At 44.0% G+C, this 24,351-nt stretch overlaps 1 protein-coding gene across 1 annotated transcript; it reads left to right on the top strand.

The window, feature by feature from the left end:
- The first annotated feature begins 13,763 nt into the window (after nt 1–13,763).
- On the top strand, nt 13,764–22,670 carry LOC130103382 (calphotin-like). Its single transcript, XM_056269631.1, has 3 exons — nt 13,764–13,830; nt 20,380–21,191; nt 21,282–22,670. The coding sequence occupies exons 1-3, from the start codon at nt 13,764–13,766 to the stop codon at nt 22,668–22,670; spliced, it is 2,268 nt and encodes a 755-aa protein (XP_056125606.1).
- Nucleotides 22,671–24,351: the final 1,681 nt, after the last annotated feature.

Raw genomic sequence — 24,351 nt, 5'->3', positions numbered from 1 at the left:
CGCTCAAGTTCGTTATTTCAAATGTAGGCGCGCGGCAAGCGCGCTCATAATTGAAGCGACGCGCTCATTTTTTCCAGGCGCAGTATGTTTGTACTTCGCGGTTGTCTATGACAACTATTGACAACAAACCCACCGTAAGCTGTCACGAAACTATCTATGGTAGCCCATAAGGGATAAAAAAAAAAAAAAATTCTTTTAAACGCGGCACACGCAACGACGGGCCGCACTAACATTAACCTTTAATGTCAAGTAGGGGGCCACAAAACCGCGAGTTTGAGACCACTGCTTCAAAGCCACGCGTCTTTAAAGCCACGCCTCCTTCAAAACACATGAACAAGTACAGCAGAGTCTGAGGTTAGCATTATTTATTTGCTATCATCTCTGTCCTCTCTGCGCCGAGTCTGACCACCAAAACTTTAAGATTAAACGGTGCATTCATATTTGTAACGTTCTCAGGCAAGGACGAGACGGTTTTGATAACAAAGGGTCAGGGTGTTTATTAGAGGCTGTTGTCGGCCACAGCCCACGCCATACACACCCGACTTATAAGAGAACCGCACTTGAACCAGCGAGGCGCTCTTCTCCCCTCCTCCTCCCCAGATTTCCCCATCACTCTCACAAGGGGTGGAGCCTCTTTCCATATTCAACTTGACAACTAATCAATCGAGTCACATAAAACGAATAAAGTAAAACATTAACATTAAATGCATCCTTATTTGTAACAGAACAGCATTTTGAACACGTTACACTACCCCCCTCTAACTGAAGTCCTCGACCCCGAGGACAAAGTCTCTAAATCTGACTGGGGTTCTCCTCTCCCTCCTAGGACACCCCCTGAGGAGCATGTGATTTTTGACTCCAGGTGCCGCTTCCTCTGAGCCCTGTGAATGATCACCCTGAGGGATGTCGGGTATCAGTGTCACCTGCTGACCACTACTGGCCATATCAGCTGGTCCAATTAACCCCTCTGACCCCCTTTTGAGTCTCACTGTTTTGTGAAGGAAGTACTGTGACACCCTCTGGTGTCGCGGTGCCCCGGTAAGGGGCCAGCCTATCACGATGCAGTACCACTTTGCGCCCCCGAGGAGGCAACTGCACTCGATACACCACCTCCCCCAGCTTGTCCAATATCGGGCATGGTCCCACCCAGTGGCTATCCAGCTTAGGGCACCTTCCTCTCTTCCTAACTGGGCTGTAAACCCAAACTAGCTCTCCGACCCCAAAGTTGCACCCCCGAGCATGCAGGTCATACGCTCTTTTTTGCCGCACCCCTGCGGTCACCAGCTGCCTCCTGGCATATGCATGGGCAGAGTCCAAGCGGTCCTGGAGCTGTCTAGCATATTCGGGTCCAGCTGGAACAGGAGGGGCATCAGGGGGCCACCCAAAGGCCAACTCTGCAGGGGTTCTAATCTCCCTACCCAACATGAGCAGGGCTGGTGTGCATGAAGTAGAGTTCTATATAGCAGAGCGACATGCCATTAAGACCAGTGGCAGATGGGTGTCCCAATCGTGCTGATGAGTTGATGTTAAAATGGACAACTGTTCAGCTGGTGTCCTGTTGAATCGCTCCACGAGCCCGTCGCTTTGGGGGTGGAGTGGGGTGGTGCGGGTCTTGTTGATTCCCAAACGATCACACATGGAAGAGAATACCTTGGACTCAAAGTTTCTGCCTTGATCACTATGGATACACTGGGGGACCCCAAACCTACTAAACATGCCCTCCACCAAGACATTGGCAACAGTCTCAGCCTCCTGGTTAGGCAGTGCGAGGGCCTCAGGCCATTTCATAAAGTAATCCATAGCAGTCAAGACAAAGCGATTTCCCTGTGTGGTGCAAGGAAATGGCCCCATGACATCCACCCCCACCCGCTGCATTTGCTCCCCCACCAGAAACTGCTGCAGTTGGGCCCTAGACTTCCCCTGCGGCCCTTTGCGTGCTGTACAAAGATCGCAACGCCTGCAGAAGTCCTCTACATCACGCCTCAGGCGTCCCCAGTAGAAGGCCTGACGCAGACGCCGAAGTGTTTTCGTCACCCCAAAATGGCCAGACCCGGCAAAGCCATGCATAGCCTTCAACACTGCCTCTTGCATGTCCCCAGGCACCACGACTTGCCATTTTTTTTCTCCTGTCGCTGGCACCACCCATGTTTGCTGGAGGACCCCCTCTGTCAACCGTAGACACTTGAACTTGGCCCACAATCCCTTGGTGAATGAGGAGAGGGCTGCTACCTCCTCCCATGGTGGTCGTTGCTGTGCCTCTACCCAGAGGATCACAGGCTGTAGGTCTGGGTCCCCCCTCTGATTCTCTGCCCATTGAGTGACATCCACCTCCTGTAGCTCCCGACAGACCGGCTCAGGCCCATTGCTACCATCCACTTTCTGGCTAAGCTCCCACTCTCTGGCTTCTCTGCGCTCACAATACCTGCATTCCTGCATACTACATAGACGTCTCGACAGGGCGTCTGCATTACCATGCCGTTCCCCTGCACGATGCGTAATGGTGAACTCATAACTCTGCAATTCCTCGATCCAACGAGCCACCTGGCCCTCTGGTTCCTTGAAAGTCATCAACCACTGCAAGGAGGCATGGTCAGAGCGTATGGTGAAGTGCCGACCGCACAAGTAGTACTTAAAGTGCCTGATGGCAGAGATTGTGGCCAACAGCTCTCGTCGTGTGACACAATACCTCTTTTCAGCTTTGTTTAGCACCTTGCTGAAATATGCTACCACTTTCTCTCCGTCTTGCCACACTTGGGACAAAACAGCCCCTATTCCATCCCCACTTGCATCTGTATCAAGAACGAAGGGCAGTTGGGAATCGGGAGGTGCCAGAATGGGCGCGCACACCAGGGCTTGCTTCAGAGTATCAAAAGCCTTTTGACAGTACTCTGACCAGACAAAGCACTGATCCTTCTTCAGGAGCTTGTATAAGGGGGCAGCAATACAAGAAAAACCCCGTACAAACTTCCTGTAATAGGATGCCAGACCCAAGAAGCTTTTTAACTCCTTCTGACTCACCGGGATAGGCCACTCCCGTACGGTTCTGACCTTGTCTTCCGCTGTGCCAATCCCCTTACTGTCAATGCAATGCCCCAAGAAGGTCACCTCTCTGCTTAACAGCCGGAATTTATTGGGATGTAATTTCAGACCCGCTGCTCTGATTTTCTCCAGCACCACCCTCAGGGCTGTGATAGCTGAATGGAATGAGCTCCCATGTGCCAGTATGTCGTCCAAAAACACCAGACACTGCTGCCGCGGAATGCCTTCCAGTACCCTCTCCATTAGGCGCTCAAATGTGGCAGGGGCATTGCAAAGACCAAAACATAGGACTTTAAATTGCCACAGACCTCTTCCCGTGCAAAAAGCCGTCTTGGGTCGAGCTTCTGGCTTCAGAGGCACTTGCCAGTACCCACTCCTCAAGTCCAATGATGAAAACCAGCAAGAGCCAGCCACCAGATCCAAGCAATCATCCAAGCGTGGGAGAGGGTACGAGTCTTTCTGTGTCACTGCATTGAGCCTCCGGTAATCGACACAAAAGCGCCACTCCCCCCCTTTCTTTGGGACCATGACCACCGGGGATGCCCAGGGGCTTTCAGAAGGCTCTATTATACCCGCACGCTGCATCTTTACCAACGCCTGCTCTGCCGCCTCCTGCCGACCTAAGGGCATACGTCTGGGCCGCTGACGTATGGGCGTTGCATCCCCGGTGTTGATGTCGTGTTGCACCAGGGAAGTCTGACCCAGGTCCTCGTCATCACAGGAAAAACAGTCCTGGAATTCCACTAACAGCTGCCACAACTGTCCTTGTTGCTGCGTATCCAGGTCATTGGAGCTCCTTTGTGCTATCTCCCGCAGAGCCTGCCTTATTTCTCCCTCTCCCCTTGAAACAGACTCAGGCCAATTGTGCAGTAACAGGGGCTCTTGCTGGGACGCACTGGGTGGCACTGCGCAGTGTGAACCATCTCCATCATTGAGGTTACATGCCCAGGAACCTATAGTCAGCCCATCTGTTTGACGAGCTCCTGGTGGCCTCATCCTCACTACCTGACCATTGCCGAAACTCAATGTGGCCTTGGACAGATCTAACTGACAGCCATGGTCCCTCAAAAAGTCCAAACCCAAGATACAGCTGTCCTGTACATTAGCTATCCACACCAGATGCTGCATATTCACGCCCCCCACGGTGAGTGTTAACAGCCCCCTCCCTATCATCGGTGCCAGCTCACCAGTCACTGTGCGGAGTTGAACTGCTGTGTCTTCTAACCGTGTTCCCTCCGGCACCACCTCTGGACGAACCACAGTAACTGTAGACCCTGTGTCTACTAGGACCGTGCATTCCACTCCCTCAATGCAAATGGGAATATGGCAAAAATCTTATATGGCTGTCCTTCCCACCACCACCACCCCATGTTCTTTAGTCCCGTTGTTCATGCTGGGCCTGTCTGCGTGTTCCAATGACGAGCGGGACATGGGCTTGGGGGTCTGCAGCATCCCGCCTACTGCGCCCCCCCTCCTGTTTCCCGAATTCCTAGCCAGCATAGGGCATTCCTTAACCAGATGTCCCGGCTGACCACACCCCCAGCAAAGGCGGGCCTGTGTCTGCTGTGTCTGCCTCCTGGGCGGAGGCAACGCCAATCCACGAATTATCTCCGTAATCTCCTCCAGCCACTCAGGTTTTGGTGAAGCCATGTCACCCCCTCCTGCTGCCCTGAAGGCGGGGGAGGGGTCCGTTGCTGACCCCCGCATTGCTGCCTCAACCGCCATTTCCCTCTCCAGTGCCAACTCCAAGGCTTCGGCCAAATCACGTGGGCGTGCAAGCTGTGTATGTATGCGCAGCTCCGCTGGGAAAAGAGCTCTGATGAACTGATCACGGGCCAGCTCGCTCTGCACTGATGGAGGAATATGTGCATATGCTCGCCTTGCTAGGGATTCAATATCGTTGGCCAGAACCCGCAGTGGTTCTCCCGGAATTCTTTGACGGCTGTGTAATTCAGACCGGAGAAGCTCAGACCGGAAACACTGTCCAAAGCGGCGTCTCAATGCACCGACCAATGCACCATAATCAGCCCTCTCACTAGTATCAAGCAACAACAGACACGAAAGTGCATCATCTGTCAAGCAAAGAGCGAGTTGAAGGGCTTTCTGCTCCTCCGACCAAGCATATGCATGAGCTAATAGTTCAAATTGGGCATGAAAAGCCTCCCAATCCGATTTGCCGGTGTATTTTGGCGTTTTGATTCCAGCCGGCATATTCAATTCATGGGCGCCGCCATTATTGTTTACCTTTTGTCCCCTCACATCACGCGAGATCGACGCGCCGGCGTCTGACGTCATGGCGTTCGGCCGCGGCTGGTAATGGCGGCTCATGACGTTCCGGCAGCGGCGGGTAATGGCGGCTCACTTTCTCGCCCACAGCCTCGGCTTCACACGGCTCCTGCTTTACCGAATTTGCCTTTAAATGACTGGAGACTGGCGCGGTGTGCACACCAAACATATTCGCCGACCCAGCTCCAGCATAGCCGTCATCTTCCTCCATCTTAATACGAACTGGATTATCCATTCTCACCATCGGAAGAACTGCTTGGCCAATGCACGCTTAATCCGGACTAAAAATCAGCGGTTGTGCCCCCAGCTGTTTTCAAGGATTTTCACTTCTGACACCAGTTGTAACGTTCTCAGGCAAGGACGAGACGGTTTTGATAACAAAGGGTGTTTATTAGAGGCTGTTGTCGGCCACAGCCCACGCCATACACACCCGACTTATAAGAGAACCGCACTTGAACCAGCGAGGCGCTCTTCTCCCCTCCTCCTCCCCAGATTTCCCCATCACTCTCACAAGGGGTGGAGCCTCTTTCCATATTCAACTTGACAACGAATCAATCGAATCACATAAAACGAATAAAGTAAAACATTAACATTAAATGCATCCTTATTTGTAACAGAACAGCATTTTGAACACGTTACATTATTATAAAAATGGGAGAAAGTGTAAAGTCATTGTGTCACTGCAAAAGCTCTGGTTGCCATAGAAACATGACACGCTTGGAACTGCACATTCGCGTTAGCTGCCTGGAGCAACCTGAAGAGCTTTTTGTGGGGGGGGTTTTACCTTATTTCCCGGCTCACACTTTTCTTATCCTAATTTTACAAGTTGCAAGTTACAAAAAACACACAAGCAGTGCTGACTGACTCTGATCACGGCCGGGTGTTCTCAGAGTCCGATCAACTCGGGTATTACACACAATGTTAAACAGACCCGGGACTGGAAGTAATAGATTGGGACCCGACACGGCTGACCATTTAATATATAGACTCGAACCCGTACGGGTCCGAGATATAAGTCAACATTTGAACCGCTTTAAAGTTTTTTATTTATTTTTACATTTGTATCATTAGATATTTGAGTAAGCTGAAACCCAGTACTTACGTTTAAAAGTGTAATTCTGCAATTTCCTTGGCGTACAATGAATTCTGGGATAGGCAAATCCGTGAAGGATCCATCTGTTGTATCCTTCGTTTCACAGGAAACGAAATACGCATTTGGAGGAGCCTTCAAATTGGGGCCGCATTCGTCGCGCCACGGTGATGTAATCACATATATATATGAAACATTGGTTTAGAAAAACATTTTACCTCTTCTGAAATTATTTAACATCATGTGAAAACTTTAGAACCGTCTTGGCTATTTAAAAAAAAAACATTTTAATGTTGTATGTGGGAGGAAAAAACACTGTGTATTTGAAAATATTTTTCAAAACAACCCCTGATTGCAGGTTTGACCTCAAAACCTTGTTTCAAATTTAAAAACTTGAAAGCATAGTTTTACATGGTTTCAGAAAACACATTTTAGCTACCTTTTCTAATAACATTTTACAATGCCTGAATACTAAGTTTTTGTTTTTTTAACGATCTGCATTACTTTAAAGTTGTATGTGAAAGTGTTGCATGTGTGTGAAAAACTGTTTAATACTTATGTTTCACGTTTTTAAAGCACATCGATCTCTAGACTACTCGACTAGTCTGTGCAAGCCCTACAAAATATGCTTTATAACAGTTAGTTCATGCGTTCATGACATCAAGGCTAGATTATTATAATGCTCTTATGGGTGGTTGCCCTGCACGCATAATAAACAAACTACAGCTGGTCCAAAACGCACCAGCTGGAGTTCTTACCAGAACCAGGAAGTATGACCATATTAGCCCGGTTCTGTCAACACTGCATTGGCTCCCTATTAAACATCGTATACATTTTAAAATATTGCTGATTACTTACAAAGCACTAAATGGTTTAGCTCCCTTGAGCGAGCTCTTAACGCATTATAGTCCTTCACGTCTATTGCGATCTCAAAAGTTGATAATACCTAGAATATCAAAATCGACTGCAGGCGGTAGATCCTTTTCCTATTTAGCACCTAAACTCTGGAACAGTCTTCCTAACATTGTCCGGGAAGCAGACACACTCTGTCAGTTTAAATCTAGACTAAAAACACATCTCTTCAACCTGGCATGCACATAACACATTATCAACTTTTATAATTCAATGTTAAGGCTGATTTATACTTCTGCGTTGGACCTACGCCGGAGCCTCTACGCTAAAGCCTCTAAAGCCGGGGAGCGGTTCTAGCAGACCAATCACAGCGCTTGCGGTAGAATTGACGCGTTGTTACATTTTTGGAGAGGTGCATGTCAGGGTACGCCGAAGGGTACGTGCGCTACACACAGCCTACGACGTAGCTACGGCGTGAGTTCGACGCAGAAGTATTGGGCTTTAGGCTGCATAGATTATTTTTTATACTTTTTTATTGTGACATTATTCATATTACAATCATACAATTAGTATGTCAAAGTAGTCACAATATATTTTTCCCCTTTTTTCTCCTTTCCTTTACCCCCTTAACACCCAGTGAATAAAATAATAATAATTATAATTATAATAATAATAATAATAAAAATAAATAAAAATAATAATAATAAAAATAATAATAATAATAATAAAAATAAAAATAAATACTACAAGAAAATAAATAAAATAAATAATTAGCGAAAGGAAATGTACACACATACATACACACACATACCCACGCACATATACATACATACCTATACATATATACCCCACGTATATACATGGGATGCGTACATCTCATATACAACCATATATTCACATATGCATACGTAAATGTATACACATACGTACATGCATACCTCTCCATATACATGTTTACATATAGAAATACAAATTTCCATGTAGCTGCATCATATATCCATATAGCTACATCATATATCACAGAGATTACATCCATGCCTCATCTAATTACCCAGGTCCACATCCATGCTTGATTTTTATTTTTCAAAACATTTGGTTAGCATATGCAAACCATCTCTTCTTAAATAACTTCATTTTACCTCTCATCTTATGCGTTATCATTTCATTTTCATACAGGTTTTTTAACAGCCTCAATCCATTTATCCAAACCGGGTGGATCAATTTTTTTCCAACCTCGAGTTATTTGTTTAATAGCAGTAATTCTCAACACCCAGAAGATATAATAATTTTCTTTGTTTAACCCTTCCGGCTGTATGCCCAGCATGACATGTAGTTGTTCAATATTAGTATTTTGACCACAAATTTGCTTCATTAATTCTAACACATTACCCCAATATGGCTGGATTTTTGAACATGTGTAGAGGACATGAGCCAGGTCAACGTTACCTTCACCACATTCTCTCCAACAGTATTGTATTTGATTTGTATATTTACTAATTTTCAGTGGTGTTCTAAAAAATCTAACCAATAGTTTCCACGCATATTCCTGCCAATAGGGGGACTTAACATAGCTGGAAACATTTTTACATGCTTGACTCCACTCCTTTTCAGTTACTGTTATTCCAATGTCTTTCTTCCAAGAATTCAAAATATTATTAATTTGATTATCTTTATTATTATTTAAAATATTATAAATTTGTCCCATTATATTTTTAAAACTCGACTTTTCATAGACTTTCAAAATATGCTCCACGATAGGACTTTGGTCTTGGAAAGAATGTATATTTGTTGTTATATAGCTCCTCACTTGGAGGTATCTAAAAAAATGATTACTTGAAAGGTTATAGTCCTTAGATAGATTTTCAAATGTATCAACTGCATGATCTTTGAACATTTTATGAAATCTTGTAAGTCCCTAGTTTCCCATATCCTGAAAGTCTCATCCATACGATTCGGAGTGAAGTCTGGGTCTTGACTAATTTCCCTCAGGCAAACCATATCAGTTGATTTTATTTTCATAATTTTGCATAATCTTTTCCAGCTCTTCCATGTCTGATAAATAGAAAAATTCAAATGTTTGACTCTTTCTGCAGTTTGCCCTGAGAAAATTAAAGAGGTGGGTGAGTCTACCAATTTGTTCTCAATAGATTTCCATTTAGGATTCATTTTATTATTCATCAAAACTAAAATACTTTTGATTTGGGCTGCATGATAATAAAGACTCAAATTTGGTAGACCCAACCCACCTTGTTCCCTCTTTTGTTGTAGAAATTTAAGTTTTACCCTTGGTTTTTTTTCATCCCATATAAACTTTCCTAGCATTCTTTCCCACTCCTTAAAGCTTGAGCTTGTTAGATACAGAGGAAGGTTCTGGAAAAGAAAAAGAAAGCGTGGCAATACATTCATTTTTATAATTCCTATTTTTTCAAATATTGTAAGTGGCAGGATTTTCCAACGCATAAGATCCTGCCTTAAGGAGTTTTCCAAAACTTTATAATTACATGTGTACAATTTATCAATTTCTCTAGGAATTATAATACCTAAATATTTTATTTTGTTCTGATCCCATTTCAACTTAAATTTTTTCTTAAATTCTGTTTGGAGATTGCATCCTATTTCCATGGCTTCAGTTTTAGCTGAATTTAATTTATAGCCTGAAATAGCCCCGTATTTTTCAATTTCCTCTAGCAGCACCGGTAGTGATTTATATGTATCAGTTAAGAATGTTATGACATCGTCCGCATATAACGCCAGTTTATGTTCTTCATCTTGTATCTTAATGCCCTTTATACCCATACTTGTCCTTATGCATTCCGCCAGTGGCTCAATGCACAAGGCAAAAATCTGTGGAGAGAGCGGATCGCCCTGTTTTACCCCTCGTTTTATCTGAAAGGGTTTCGATAGCGAACCAATGGCTTTCACTCTGGCTGCAGAATCATTATACATTCCCATCATTAAATTAATGAATTTCTTGTGAAAGCCAAATTTATTCAGAACTACAAACAGAAAAGGCCAAGATACTCGGTCGAATGCTTTTTCCGCGTCCAATGTAAGCACTATCATTTGTTGTTTTGTTTTTCTAGCATAATCAATAACATTAAGGGTTCGACGTACATTGTCACTAAGAAATCTATTTTTGACAAATCCTGTTTGGTCCTGGTTTATAATAGATGGTAAGATTTCCGAGAGCCTGTTTGCCATAATAGATGTAAATATTTTCTGATCAGCATTCAGAAGTGAGATAGGCCTATACGATGAACATTGTTTTAGGTCCTTCCCTTCTTTAGCTATAACTGTTATAATTGCATTTTTCCAAGTATCTGGCCATTTTCCCGTTTGTAACACCTCATTAAACACTCTATGTAGAACTGGTACAATTAGGTATTTGTAATCTTTGTAGAATTCATAGGTATAACCATCTTCTCCAGGGCATTTCCCCAATTTTCCCTTTTCAATAGTTTTTATTATTTCCGTTTGGGTTATATTTTTTACTAAGCTTTCATTCTGGGTTTCAGTCACGGATGCTAAACTTAATTCATCTAAATAACTTGCAATTGTCTGCTTGTCAAAATTATTTACTTCTGAATTATAAAGGTTTTCATAGTAGTTCCTAAAACAAGATAGAATGTCTTGTCTCCCTCTCCTTGGCGTTGCATTATCCATAATTATATTGATTACCGCTTTTTCTTTGTTCTTTTTTATTTTGGAGGCTAAAATTCGTTGAGCTTTGGAGCTATTGTCATAAAATAATTGTTTAGCAAAAGTGAAATCTTTTACCAAGTCCTCTGAATTAATACTCTCTAATTCTTTTTTTGCATCATTCAGTTCTTTTTCTATTATTTTATCCCTCACTTTTAATTCTTGCAACTTTTGTATTTTATTCTCTATTAACGTTTGTTTCTTCTCTCTCAATTTTTTCCTCCAAGATGAGTATGCTATTATCTCTCCCCTTAGGGTTGCTTTAGCTGTTTCCCATAATAATACAGGGTTTATTTCACTGTTATCATTTATATCAAGGAATGTTTTAATAACCTCTGTCATTTTTTCTTTAAACCTTTGATCCATGAGTAATGAATTATTAAATCTCCAAACACTTGTTTTTAATGCCCTATTCAAATTTAATTCAATGACAACTGAGGAATGATCTGCCAATAGAAAGGGAACAATCTCACAAGTAATCACCTTAAAGAGGTCATGCTTTAACATAAAAAAATAATCCAGTCTTGAGGATACTTTATGTGCATCAGAATAAAAGGTGAAGGTTCTGTCCTTTGGGTGGAGATAACGCCAAACATCCAACAGTCCCAATTCTAACTTTGCTTCCCTTAATAATTTAGCTGTTGATTCTGATTTATGTTTTATTCTACCTGTAGTGTCTATCTTTTGGTTCATCACTAAATTAAAGTCCCCTCCCATTATAGTTAATCCTTTAGCCTCAGACATTAACAGATGGAGGATTCTCTTCATGAAGGCAACTCCCTCCCCTGGTGGGTTATATACGTTAAACAATGTTACTGGTTGACCGTCTATTTCTCCACGTAGAAAGACAAATCTCCCTTGTTTTTCCCTGATGCATTTATCCTTAGTAAATCTTAAATTATTATTAAGGAGCACCGCTACTCCTCTTTTAGCTGTTGTATATGAAGATGAATAAATTTGTGTTCCAGCTAATTTCCCCAGTTTCTCATGTTCCCCTTGACTCAGGTGTGTTTCCTGTAAAAAAATAATGTCCCCTAATTTTTTAAATCTCTGCATTATATTCCTTCTTTTTATTGGATTATTAATACCATTTACATTAACTGTGACTATCTTAAGTGCTCCCATTTTTTTCTTTCACAAGATGAAACTTTGCTGTCTTATTAAGATATTTAAAGAAAACATAAATATAAAAAACTAAACATTGTAAAAGTGCCTGTAAACACCCCCGTGAACTTCCAAAGTCTGTAACCTCACAGGGTCACACAAAAAATTCCACATTGTTGTTAATTTGTGGAAGAAAAAAACATCTGTTCAGCCACTGAATCATGGCAGAGCGGTGAGACCTATACAGTCTCACTAAAGGTGGTGGGCTGCAAATTTTTTTATTCCTTCTAATATCTGCCCTCCTTTCTCCCCCCTCCCCCCAATCTATTATCTTATCAATATTCTAACTTAGTTCTTAATAGACTTATCTCCTTATCTAATTACCATAATAGAACCCAAAACATGAAAATAATACATAATAATAAAAAAAAAAAAAATAATAATAATAATAAAAAAAATAAAAAAAAATAAAAAAAATAATTACATTTTAAATTCTTAATTAGCATTGGGGGGGGGGGGGGGGGGACATAATTTTGTTCAAAAGCGAAGACCGATTTAGAGTCCTCTCCACGAGTAAACATCTTCTTCAGTTTTTAAGTTTTTTGTATCTCCATACCTGAAGAGTTTTACACTGTCTCCGCTTCTGCTCCTCGTGCGCTCCCACGATCCGGGTCGGTGTATGTTCCGCGCACGGTGGCTCGGCGCGACTGGGGCTCAGTCTCATCTCCACTTTGCAGTATACCCTTACTCCGTAGATCCGAATCTGCTTCTTCGAGTGTACTGTAGGTCACTGCATTTCCGTCAATAAAGACTCTCAGTTTTGACGGATATGTTATATGGGATTTAACGTTTTTCTCTTTCAAAACTTTCCTCAGCTGAAAGTATCGGCTTCGTTCTTTTTGTATCTTACTTGGAAAGTCTTGAGAGAAGTAGATACGGGTTTCCCCAATCCGTATCTCCTTTTTTGACCAAGCCGCTTGTAAAACCCGTTGCCTTGTGTTCCATTGCATGAAACGAACCACCATAGACCTGGGCGCTGCATCCCGAGCAGGTCTCTGTGCCAGTGAACGGTGCGCTGCGACAATCTGGATCATGTCAGGTGGAGTATCCAGCTTTTCTGTGAGTAGCGTTGTAACAAAGCCAATTATATCATTTGCTTCTAGGCCTTCTTGGATTCCATATATGCGGATATTATTTTGTCTTGATTTATTTTCCAAATATTCTATTTTTTCAGACATTTCCTTTTGTTCTTTCACCAGCCTTTTCAACAGCACTGTGGTAGCGTCTTCCCGTTCTTCCAGACTATTTATTCTTTGCTCAGCTTCTTTAACATTATCCTGGGCCTCGCGCAGATCGGAGCGTACACCTTTCAATTCTTCTCTCATTTGAATCATTTCGGTCGTCATTTTGCCCACGTCTGCGCGGAGCCCTCCGATTTGTTTGGAAATGTCATTTTTGAACTCAGTGAGCATTGATTTAAGATTTTTCTCCATGTCGCTACCTGCCATTGTGCATTCGTTTGCCACGTGTCCTTTCTTTGTCTTTGTTTTGCGGACAAACTTCTGTGTAGTTGTGCCAGAGCGCAGGTTCATTGGATGGGCTTCTTACAAATTATTCCCCAGCAATTTTCACGAGGTAGTTTAGGGCATTTTTAGAAGGAATTATTTTCACACCCTTAGAGCGTTAGAGCGACATGAGAGCGCACGTGCATGCCCACCGGAAGTTCCGGAAGATGGTCGTGTCCAGGCTGCATAGATTAGGTCAGCTGGAACCGGGAACACTTCCCATAAATCCTGATGTACTCGTTACATCATAAGAAGAATGGCGTCTACGCTAATATTAGTCTCTCTGTTCATCCCGAGGTTTACCGCAGTCTGCCGGATCCTGGCCGTATCCAGATCTGATGAAGGACCTGCGCCTGGACACGACGACAACGCGCGCCTGGACACGACGACAACGCAGTCCTGAAGTGTCAACTAGTCTCTCCCCTGTGAAGGGCCCCTTCTCATTCCCTTCACCTCTGTACAGATAAAACGTTGTCAAAATGATTCCGGTTCACATGGATGCGCGGAAGCGACAAAAAAATTCTGTATTATGAATTTTTAAAGGAACACTCCGACTTTTTGGGACTTTAGCCTATTCACCTTATCCCCCAGAGTTAGATAAGTCCATACATACCTTTTTCATCTCCGTGCGTGCTATAAGTCTGTTTGATGCACCCACCGCTAGCCTAGCTTAGCACAAAGACTGGATGTAAATGGCAGCTAGCATACTAATCCAAATAAGTGACAAAATAACGCAAACATTTTCCTATTTACATGTTGTGATTTGTATAGTCACAGTGTACAAAAAACAAAGTCATATGAGACACAGATATATTTTAACCGTATAAATACTGGGAACTATATTCTCTGAAGGCGAAGCACTGCTACTTGGGCGGAGTGATAACCGCAGCACCTGAGACGTACCGTTGTTTCTTCTGTCAACAAAACCAACGTGACTAACTAGCTAGTAGCGGACGTGAATGGTGATCATGGCTGATTTTGAGGAAATTTCAGATGATTTTTACTTGGTATCAAACCAAGATCCAGAACCATATCTTTTTGAGCCAGAATACACTGACGAGGAGTTACAAACTTTGGTAGCTGATAGACAAGATGCCGAACAGACTGAGGAGGTCGAGGGGAGAATCAGAACGAACACGAACTGGTGGTGTAAATGTGGAACATGCCAACCTATGCCCTTAGAAAGCGAGTGCATATGTTGTAGTGAATGGGACCGGGTATTGCCATCAATGGCAAGGCTTGATGACAATGAAGATCTTTGCATCACTATCACGGAGGATTTCTCTGCCCTGATACACCCGGCGGTTGTCGATTTATTTCCCCCCGTTGTGACAAGATCAACTGGAAGAAAGAGTAGTATGAAGCTGCAGACTCGGAGACCTGCATCTACAGTCCCCCTGCACCCAGAGTCCCGCATTCTCAGACCCCTCGTTTTTCGAGACAGCGCCTCCTATCAAATTGTATCGGATAAACATGTGAAGAACATGTGAAGAATTAAGCCAAAACGTGAGTAGGCTATCTTCAATTTTATTTAGCGCATCGTAGCCTACTCGTTTGATTTATTTTTTAATAAAACTAATTTAGCTCATCGATACAACATATGAATAGTCCATTTAATATTTGTAAAGATAGTTTGTAACAAGATTTGAGCCGTTAATGTATGTTTTTTCGCCCTCTTATACCCCCGAAAATATTTTGATAGCTAACGTTAGCCTTTAACCTTGGACTTTTTGTAGATATATCATAAATGCTGCAGTGATTTTCACTGCCCATTTTGTGCCCCCATATATTTCAAACCCACAAAGTTGTCCATTACAGGGGATACATGGAGCCCGTAAACAACCGCAATAGTAGTTACCACCCTATTCATATAATAGTGTCACTAACGTCACATTAAGTCAAGTCAAGTCACCTTTATTTATATAGCGCTTTTTACAATACAGATTGTATCAAAGCGCTTCACATTAGATCTAAGTTAGCTAATGGCACTGTTACAGTAACGTTAGGCTAAACATCTAAAAATATAGCGGAACACTTACCGCAGCCGCTCCACTTTGTCCTGTATGTGATATCGATGGGATGGCCGTATCCTTCAGCACACGTTTCATGGTCCTTGTGGCAAATTCCATTTTTTCAAAATAGTCGTCCTCAGTGAAATGTACCGAGCAAACATAATGTCCCTTGATAATCTCTTTAGGTGTGTTTTGGATCAATATCCAGAGCAAGTAACCATTTCTTCATCCGGTCAGCGTTTTTAGTTGGAATTCTGTGAAACATCATGGTATTACCTGGTCTCCCCTGTTTATTGTCGCAGCTCTTTACAATACAGCGAAAACCCATGATTGTAAACTACGCTTTTACTATTTATAAATTGCTGACTCTGTTACCCAAACTCTAAACGAACTCTCTGCTCCTCACCACGGTGCGTGTCAGGTGCTGCGGTTATCACTCCGCCCAAGTAGCAGTGCTCGCCTTCAGAGAATATAGTTCCCAGTATTTATACGGTTAAAATATGTCTGTGTCTCATGTGACTTTGTTTTTTGTACACTCTGTGACTATACAAATCACAACATGTAAATAGGAAAATGTTTGCGTTATTTTGTCACTTATTTGGATTAGTATGCTAGGCTAGCTGCAACCATTTACATCCAGTCTTTGTGCTAAGCTAGGCTAGCGGTGGGTGCGTCAAACAGATTTACAGCACCCACGGAGATAAAAAAAAAGGTGAATAGACTAAAGTCCCAAAAAGTCGGAGTGTTCCTTTAAGGCCAGACAAGCCTGTCGAGTCTCTTCCCCAGTACGGGTTGTGTCGAGCCATTCGTTAGTCTGGTTGTTTGATGAGAAAGAGATGAAATGTAGTTGCAATAAACCAGTTAAGAATCCGTACTGCAGAAGTGGATGACTTTTATTCTGCTGTGCGGAACTGAGGAAGAACTGATGACGGAACAGTTTGATCTTCGGCTGACAAATCAGAGGAAAGGTGCGTTTCATTCCCGCCCACGTGTAGAAATCGAATATTCAAGCTGTTTATTCATTTTTCTACTTTCAATATTAAATAAAAAAAAATGACTGATACACGGACTAATTTGACCCTTTTTCTGGTATCTTTAAAAGTCGAACGTGACAGACATTCTCTAACTTGTTTAACTTTTTTTCTGAAAACGTTTTAAATTATTGAACATTGACTTTTTGTTTTAACGGTTTTAAATGCTGTATGTGAAGGAACAACTCTCTTTAAAGGGGTCATATAATGGTACATGCACTTTTTCAAGTTGATTGTACTGAAATGTGTGTTGGCAGTGCCTGTACATAACCATCATATAATGATAAAAATCTATCCAGTGTTTTTATTTTTTAAGGGGTATACAGTCAAAGACCCAGAACCAGATATGAAGAATGAAGACCCGGAGTCAGAATTATAAAAAATTAAAGAAAAGTTTTACTGAAGATAGTTTGCAGTTTCATCAGCAGAAGTCAGCTTCAAGACTCACACAGGAGTTCGTAGGCCGCCTCCCTTACAGTTACAAAGATCACAGCAGTTATACCCTTTCCAAGGTCTAAGCTACGTCATTGCTTATAGGTTGAATGATTCTCATTGGCTAAGAAACATTAAGAGCCTAAACAATTTAGCACATGTGAGGAGATAGGGGTGCCTATCGCCATTAGTAAAGATAGTTGTCGTCCACTCATTAGATTTAGGTCTGTGGTGGCCTCGCAGGTTAGAGAAGGGCGCCGGGGTGTCTGGTCCGAACGTTCAGAACCTACATAGAATGTCATACGCACACACACACAAATAACAGACACTAGCAAATAACAGCTCCCATCAAGGCTGAAGAGAGTCTGAGCTCCTTATTATCAGTTAAGTATACCAAAACATAATGCTAAAACATTCACTCATTTGGGAGAAAAACAGATCACTGGCATTTACTCCCAAGGAAGGAAATATACTGGAAAGAATACATTTTAATACAACAATTAAAGTTTGATAGTAACGCTCAATATAGCTTGACCATCTGTCCAGCGAAGGAAAATATGTGTCCACGCTGCCTTTAGGACCCTAAAGAGACAAACGGCCTTGTGGGTTACTTGGCCTTCGTGTCCTGCGTGTACTACGTGCAATCTCAAAGTAAGATTGGAATGCACCTAAAAGAAACTGGTTACTTACATCACATGCATTTAAGAAAATATAATTTCACAAGCACAAAGAATATAAAAATTATTATGTGATAATGAATATATTTGATTATTGATTTTTATAAAGGAAGTATATAACCATTCAAAAGGATATATGATTATAGATGTATTTGAAGAGGCAAGGGATTTTGACCAACACTTCAATTTTAATCTCCTTATATGTTTTTCCCTGCCTCAAATCAAGCCGTTCGACCGTGTGACGTCACACGGTCGGACGCCCCACCCATGAGTGTTGATTGACAGCAGCGTTTCAACACAGACCCGCCCTGAGCGAGCTGTCATCATAGTCCGTCATTGTTGATACGCTGGAGCAGAATGGCGTCTAAGCGATTGTGGTGTTTGTTCTTGGGTGTAATAACGAACACAGCAGTCATTTTGATGTTCCTAAATCCGAACCGCTGAAGACGCAGTGGCTGAGTTTTGTTTTCGAAGGGATATTCCCCACGAGCAACGTCAATGCTCTCATGTTTATGCGAATCATTTCTCACCAGACTGCTTTATAAACAAAGGTCAGACTCAGTATAAAGCTGGTTTTGCTAAGAAGCTGCTCCTGAAAAAAAGAATCGGTACCAACTATTCATGTCCCTGCTGAACCTCCAGAAGAAGTGAGTGTAAAATTTTATTAACCTTTATATTAATCTTTGCAAATCGCTTGCACGCTTCACGATGAATGCGGCTAAGGTTTACATTACGGCATGTTTTCTATGTACGACGTTCTCAATATAATTCATAATCCCACGTTTATAATGAACAACGCGTTATGGTTATTGTGTTATTACAAACTGAGTACGTATACATCAGTAAACACATAGCGTTCGTACAACTCACTAAGTTAACGTTACTCTACCCTGCCAGTACACAAAGATAGATCAAAGTGACATTACTTTAACCAACCATTCAGAAACGTCCTGTTCGAGCCTTAATTGTCGAACTTCTTTGTGGCCGTCATCTTGCTCCGGGTGCGACTCCGGTTCAAACTGATACGGTTGCACAGATGTGTCCTCAGAGACTCCCGCTGCCATTCTTTCTCCAAAATATACCCTCAACTGTTGTCAAGGCAACACTCCACGTGCGTTGTGTCAAAACCAAAACGCCCGCAGAACAGAGGGGCGAGGTGAGATAAGCTCATTATCATTTAAAGGCATATGCACTGAAACGGCGTGCTGAAAACAGAGCTGTTTTTGACCAGGTAAAATGAGTGTTTTCTTAGAATACTAATGAGAATTTTTAATTAAAGTATATTACAAACTTTTCATTTAGACCCTAAAGAATCAAATTAACTGGTATGAAAATGGCATTATATGACCCCTTTAACTTATTTCACTCTTCTTCTGTAACGTCTTAAAATGTATTAATGCTATGCCTTTGTGTTTTAACGGTATACATCGTTTCTTAATGTCTTTAAATGTAGGCTGTGATTGTGAAGGAAAAACTTTCTTCAAATGTAGGCTATGTGAAAAAAACGTATAAAAATAGCACACCACTTATAAAACTTAAAACTTATAAAAATAGCACATCCCATAGCACACCGCTGTTGTTTGAGATGTTTTAATGCTCGTGTATGTTTGCAAACCTTGTTTTAGAAACATATTTTACCCTTTTTCTGGAATCTTTTACAAATCGTTTGTGAAAGACATTCTCTAATTTGTTTTACATTTTTTTCTGAAAACGTTTTAAATGATTAAACATTTACTTTTTTGTCTTTAACGTTTTAAATGATGTATGTGAAGGAATACTCCCTAACTTGTTTTTTATATTTCTTCTGTAACATCTTAAAATGAATGCATGCCAAGCCTTTGTATTTGAACGGTATACATAGTTTTTTTAATGTCTTTAAATGTTATGTGATTGTAAAGGGAAAACTTTCTTCAGATGTGAAAAACTTTCTTTGATAAAAAAGCACTTGATCTTATGTTTGTCACTGTTACCCTAATACATTGTGTAAAGGACTCTATTTTCTGAAGTTAGGTGGAAGTCTAGTCCACTACGGAACTCCGGCAAGAATTGTGACCATGATTGTGACAGGAGACAGAAGATCGTTTAACTGTTTATCTCTTCAGGATGTGTCAATTTACAAGTCCAGCATTATACAAACATTAGCCATAACAGAGGTGGTAAAATGTGGTTTAGTCTGAAATAAACAATAAATATACCAGATCTGTCTCAATACAGTAAACATAATGATTCACCTCAGTATACATCATCTATACATGTTAATATTGTCCACAGCGTGTTAAATGGCGTTAAACATAGGCCTATGCATGTGAATTACACTGTGCATCACTCACCTCCAAACACATTAATCAAGATATGAACAGAGTAACAACAATCGGATATACAGCTGCGACATGAAAGTGTTGATATATCACAATATAACAGCTAAATATAAGGATAAGTTAACTTACATTCATGCACACACATTTACCACTCGTATAAGATGGCGGCAGAAACTAAACTGAAAGTAAACAGAAACCGCTCTGGCGGAACTGCCGTCAGCGCGCTGTACGTGCACAACTGCGTAATATACATATTAAAGGGCTATACATGCAGTGCCCCCGGTGGCGGTCGAAGAAGCTGCAGAGCCCCCTGTGGCGGTCGAAGAAGCTGCAGAGCCCCCTGTGGAGGTCAAAGAAGCTGCAGAGCCCCCTGTGGAGGTTAAAGAAGCTGCAGAGCCCCCTGTGGAGGTCAAAGAAGCTGCAGAGCCCCCTGTGGCGGTCGAAGAAGCTGCAGAGCCCCCTGTGGAGGTCAAAGAAGCTGCAGAGCCCCCTGTGGAGGTCAAAGAAGCTGCAGAGCCCCCTGTGGAGGTCAAAGAAGCTGCAGAGCCCCCTGTGGCGGTCGAAGAAGCTGCAGAGCCCACGGTCAAAGAAGCTGCAGAGCCCCCTGTGGAGGTCAAAGAAGCTGCAGAGCCCCCTGTGGCGGTCGAAGAAGCTGCAGAGCCCCCTGTGGAGGTCAAAGAAGCTGCAGAGCCCCCTGTGGAGGTCAAAGAAGCTGCAGAGCCCCCTGTGGAGGTCAAAGAAGCTGCAGAGCCCCCTGTGGAGGTCAAAGAAGCTGCAGAGCCCCCTGTGGCGGTCGAAGAAGCTGCAGAGCCCCCTGTGGAGGTCAAAGAAGCTGCAGAGCCCCCTGTGGCGGTCGAAGAAGCTGCAGAGCCCACGGTCAAAGAAGCTGCAGAGCCCCCGGTGGCGGTCGAAGAAGCTGCAGAGCCCCCTGTGGCGGTCGAAGAAGCTGCAGAGCCCCCTGTGGCGGTCGAAGAAGCTGCAGAGCCCCCTGTGGAGGTCGAAGAAGCTGCAGAGCCCCCTGTGGCGGTCGAAGAAGCTGCAGAGCCCCCTGTGGCGGTCGAAGAAGCTGCAGAGCCCCCTGTGGCGGTCTAAGAAGCTGCAGAGCCCCCTGTGGCGGTCGAAGAAGCTGCAGAGCCCCCTGTGGCGGTCAAAGAAGCTGCAGAGCCCCCTGTGGAGGTCGAAGAAGCTGCAGAGCCCCCTGTGGCGGTCGAAGAAGCTGCAGACCCCACGGTCAAAGAAGCTGCAGAGCCCCCTGTGGCGGTCGAAGAAGCTGCAGAGCCCCCTGTGGCGGTCGAAGAAGCTGCAGAGCCCCCTGTGGAGGTCGAAGAAGCTGCAGAGCCCCCTGTGGCGGTCGAAGAAGCTGCAGAGCCCCCTGTGGCGGTCGAAGAAGCTGCAGAGCCCCCTGTGGCGGTCGAAGAAGCTGCAGAGCCCCCTGTGGCGGTCGAAGAAGCTGCAGAGCCCCCTGTGGAGGTCGAAGAAGCTGCAGAGCCCCCTGTGGCGGTCGAAGAAGCTGCAGACCCCACGGTCAAAGAAGCTGCAGAGCCCCCGGTGGCGGTCGAAGAAGCTGCAGAGCCCCCTGTGGAGGTCAAAGAAGCTGCAGAGCCCCCTGTGGCGGTCGAAGAAGCTGCAGAGCCCACGGTCAAAGAAGCTGCAGAGCCCCCGGTGGCGGTCGAAGAAGCTGCAGAGCCCCCTGTGGAGGTCAAAGAAGCTGCAGAGCCCCCTGTGGCGGTCGAAGAAGCTGCAGAGCCCACGGTCAAAGAAGCTGCAGAGCCCCCGGTGGCGGTCGAAGAAGCTGCAGAGCCCCCTGTGGCGGTCGAAGAAGCTGCAGAGCCCCCTGTGGAGGTCGAAGAAGCTGCAGAGCCCCCTGTGGCGGTCGAAGAAGCTGCAGACCCCACGGTCAAAGAAGCTGCAGAGCCCCCGGTGGCGGTCGAAGAAGCTGCAGACCCCACGGTCAAAGAAGCTGCAGAGCCCCCGGTGGCGGTCGAAGAAGCTGCAGAGCCCCCTGTGGAGGTCAAAGAAGCTGCAGACCCCACGGTCAAAGAAGCTGCAGAGCCCCCTGTGGCGGTCGAAGAAGCTGCAGACCCCACGGTCAAAGAAGCTGCAGAGCCCCCGGTGGCGGTCAAAGAAGCTGCAGACCCCACGGTCAAAGAAGCTGCAGAGCCCCCGGTGGCGGTCGAAGAAGCTGCAGAGCCCCCTGTGGAGGTCAAAGAAGCTGCAGAGCCCCCTGTGGCGGTCGAAGAAGCTGCAGACCCCACGGTCAAAGAAGCTGCAGAGCCCCCGGTGGCGGTCAAAGAAGCTGCAGAGCCCCCTGTGGCGGTCGAAGAAGCTGCAGAGCCCCCTGTGGCGGTCGAAGAAGCTGCAGAGCCCCCGGTGGCGGTCGAAGAAGCTGCAGAGCCCCCGGTCGAAGAAGCTGCAGAGCCCCAGGTGGCGGTCGAAGAAGCTGCAGAGCCCCAGGTGGCAGTCGAAGTAGTCTCGTGTAGCCAGACCTTCAGACTGACGGCAGAAAGTCTGGACTCTATCGCAGCTTTTCTTGGCCATGGACCGCCCAAGAGGACGTTTGACTGACATGTAACGCAACCAAACACAGTTCGTTTTGTTCCACATCATGTTTAGGGGCGTGCCAATATAATGTCGATGTCCCTACCATAACAGACTGGCGTGCATCTAATAAATTATTCATTCAAGAACGTTGTGCAAGTTTACTGCAACAATGGAGCCGTGAACTTCACAATCCAGCGTTTAGTTGATCCTGGTAAGCGCTCATTGTCACAGTTGTAAACAAAGGCTTTCTTCTTCCACGAGGGGTTTTGGCGTCACAGCATTTGTTTCCAGGTGGATCGATGAAAAACGCGACACACACGTCTCACGGACATCCTGTAGAATTCAACCAATCAGATCGAGACTTCGAAACTCCTGAAGTGTTTCCAGAAAAGTGTGTCATATGCATCAGACGTTCAGCCCAAGGGGGTAATCCACCAGCCGGAAACTGAAGTCTCCCCGGGGCGCCGCCATTGGCTAACAAGCCATCACCTGCTGTTAGCATTCCATTGACTCCCATTCATTTTTGCGTCACTTTGACAGCGAATAACTTTACATCTGAGACGTTTAAAGACTCCATTTGTCCATTGTTTATTTCTAAGGAAACACGACAATGTATAAAATGCTCCATTACCTTGTATCTTACGTTGTGGCCCCGTAGAAGCAGTTTTTGTAAAAATAGGCTAACGATTGCGTCATAACACGCGACTCTCTGTCGCACAGAAGAGTACATTACCGTATAGACAGAAGTAGAAGCTCACGCGCAATCGGGGGGACGTGGAGGCATAAAGTCAAGGGAGAAGCCCATAGACTACTAGACCAATCACAACAGACTGAGCTGTCTGGCCAATCAGAGCAGAGTAGCTCGCGGAAAGGAGGGATTTAGAGGGATTGATTCATTTGACGAGTCGTTTGAGAATCATTGAAAATGTGATGATGTGCAAATGTATATTATGAGGAAATTAAACAGTTTTTTTTTTTTACCTTTGATGCATGTTGTAGGAGACTCCACAACAACATTAGGCAACTTTAAAATAGCATAATAGGGGCCCTTTAAGCCTTTTCTTCTGCACACTGGTCATTTGGGTTTCAGGTGTATTATGCAGACAGAGCTCTACGCCTTCTGGATCAAATCCCTCTGACTTCTGCTGAAATCATCTGGCCGGTCCTTCTGCGCACAATACTGGCTGTAGAGATCCCACATCTCCTGAAACGTGTACTCAAATCCCGTGATTGTGTATGTTCTTCCTAGGTTGTTTAGAAAGTTCTGCAATCAAACCCACTGCAATTACATACATTTATTGTAAAATATTTGGATAGAAATTTTCAAAGATGAAAAGAAAAACATACAGAAAACACAACCATAGGCATTAATAAATATAGCAGTTGCTCAGGGGGCAGAAGAAAGGTCAGTAACAATAATATGGCCGGCTGACGGTGGATTACAGGTGTGACCATCTCAAGGTACACTGAAATTGAAATACCTGTCTATAAGTTAATGCAGTTTGTGTTGATGAGCCGCCAACAAAATATTTCATACATATAATATTCTGTCTTTTAAAATGTAAGCGAGTGTAAATGTCAGCAGAATCAGATTGAAGTCTGTCGGATAAAACGAGCTTACTGAATCAGCTAAGTCAATCTGCTATTTTATTCCAACTGTTACTCCTTGTCGGAAGCTTACGTAAATATTTAGTTTTTGAAAACT

Source organism: Rhinichthys klamathensis, unplaced genomic scaffold (genome assembly GCF_029890125.1).
Source record: "Rhinichthys klamathensis goyatoka isolate OS25496 unplaced genomic scaffold, OSU_Roscu_1.1 h1tg000286l_1, whole genome shotgun sequence".
NCBI lineage: Eukaryota > Metazoa > Chordata > Actinopteri > Cypriniformes > Leuciscidae > Rhinichthys > Rhinichthys klamathensis.
Note: the sequence above shows the minus strand (reverse complement) of the source record. Positions and strands in the feature narration are given on the sequence as shown.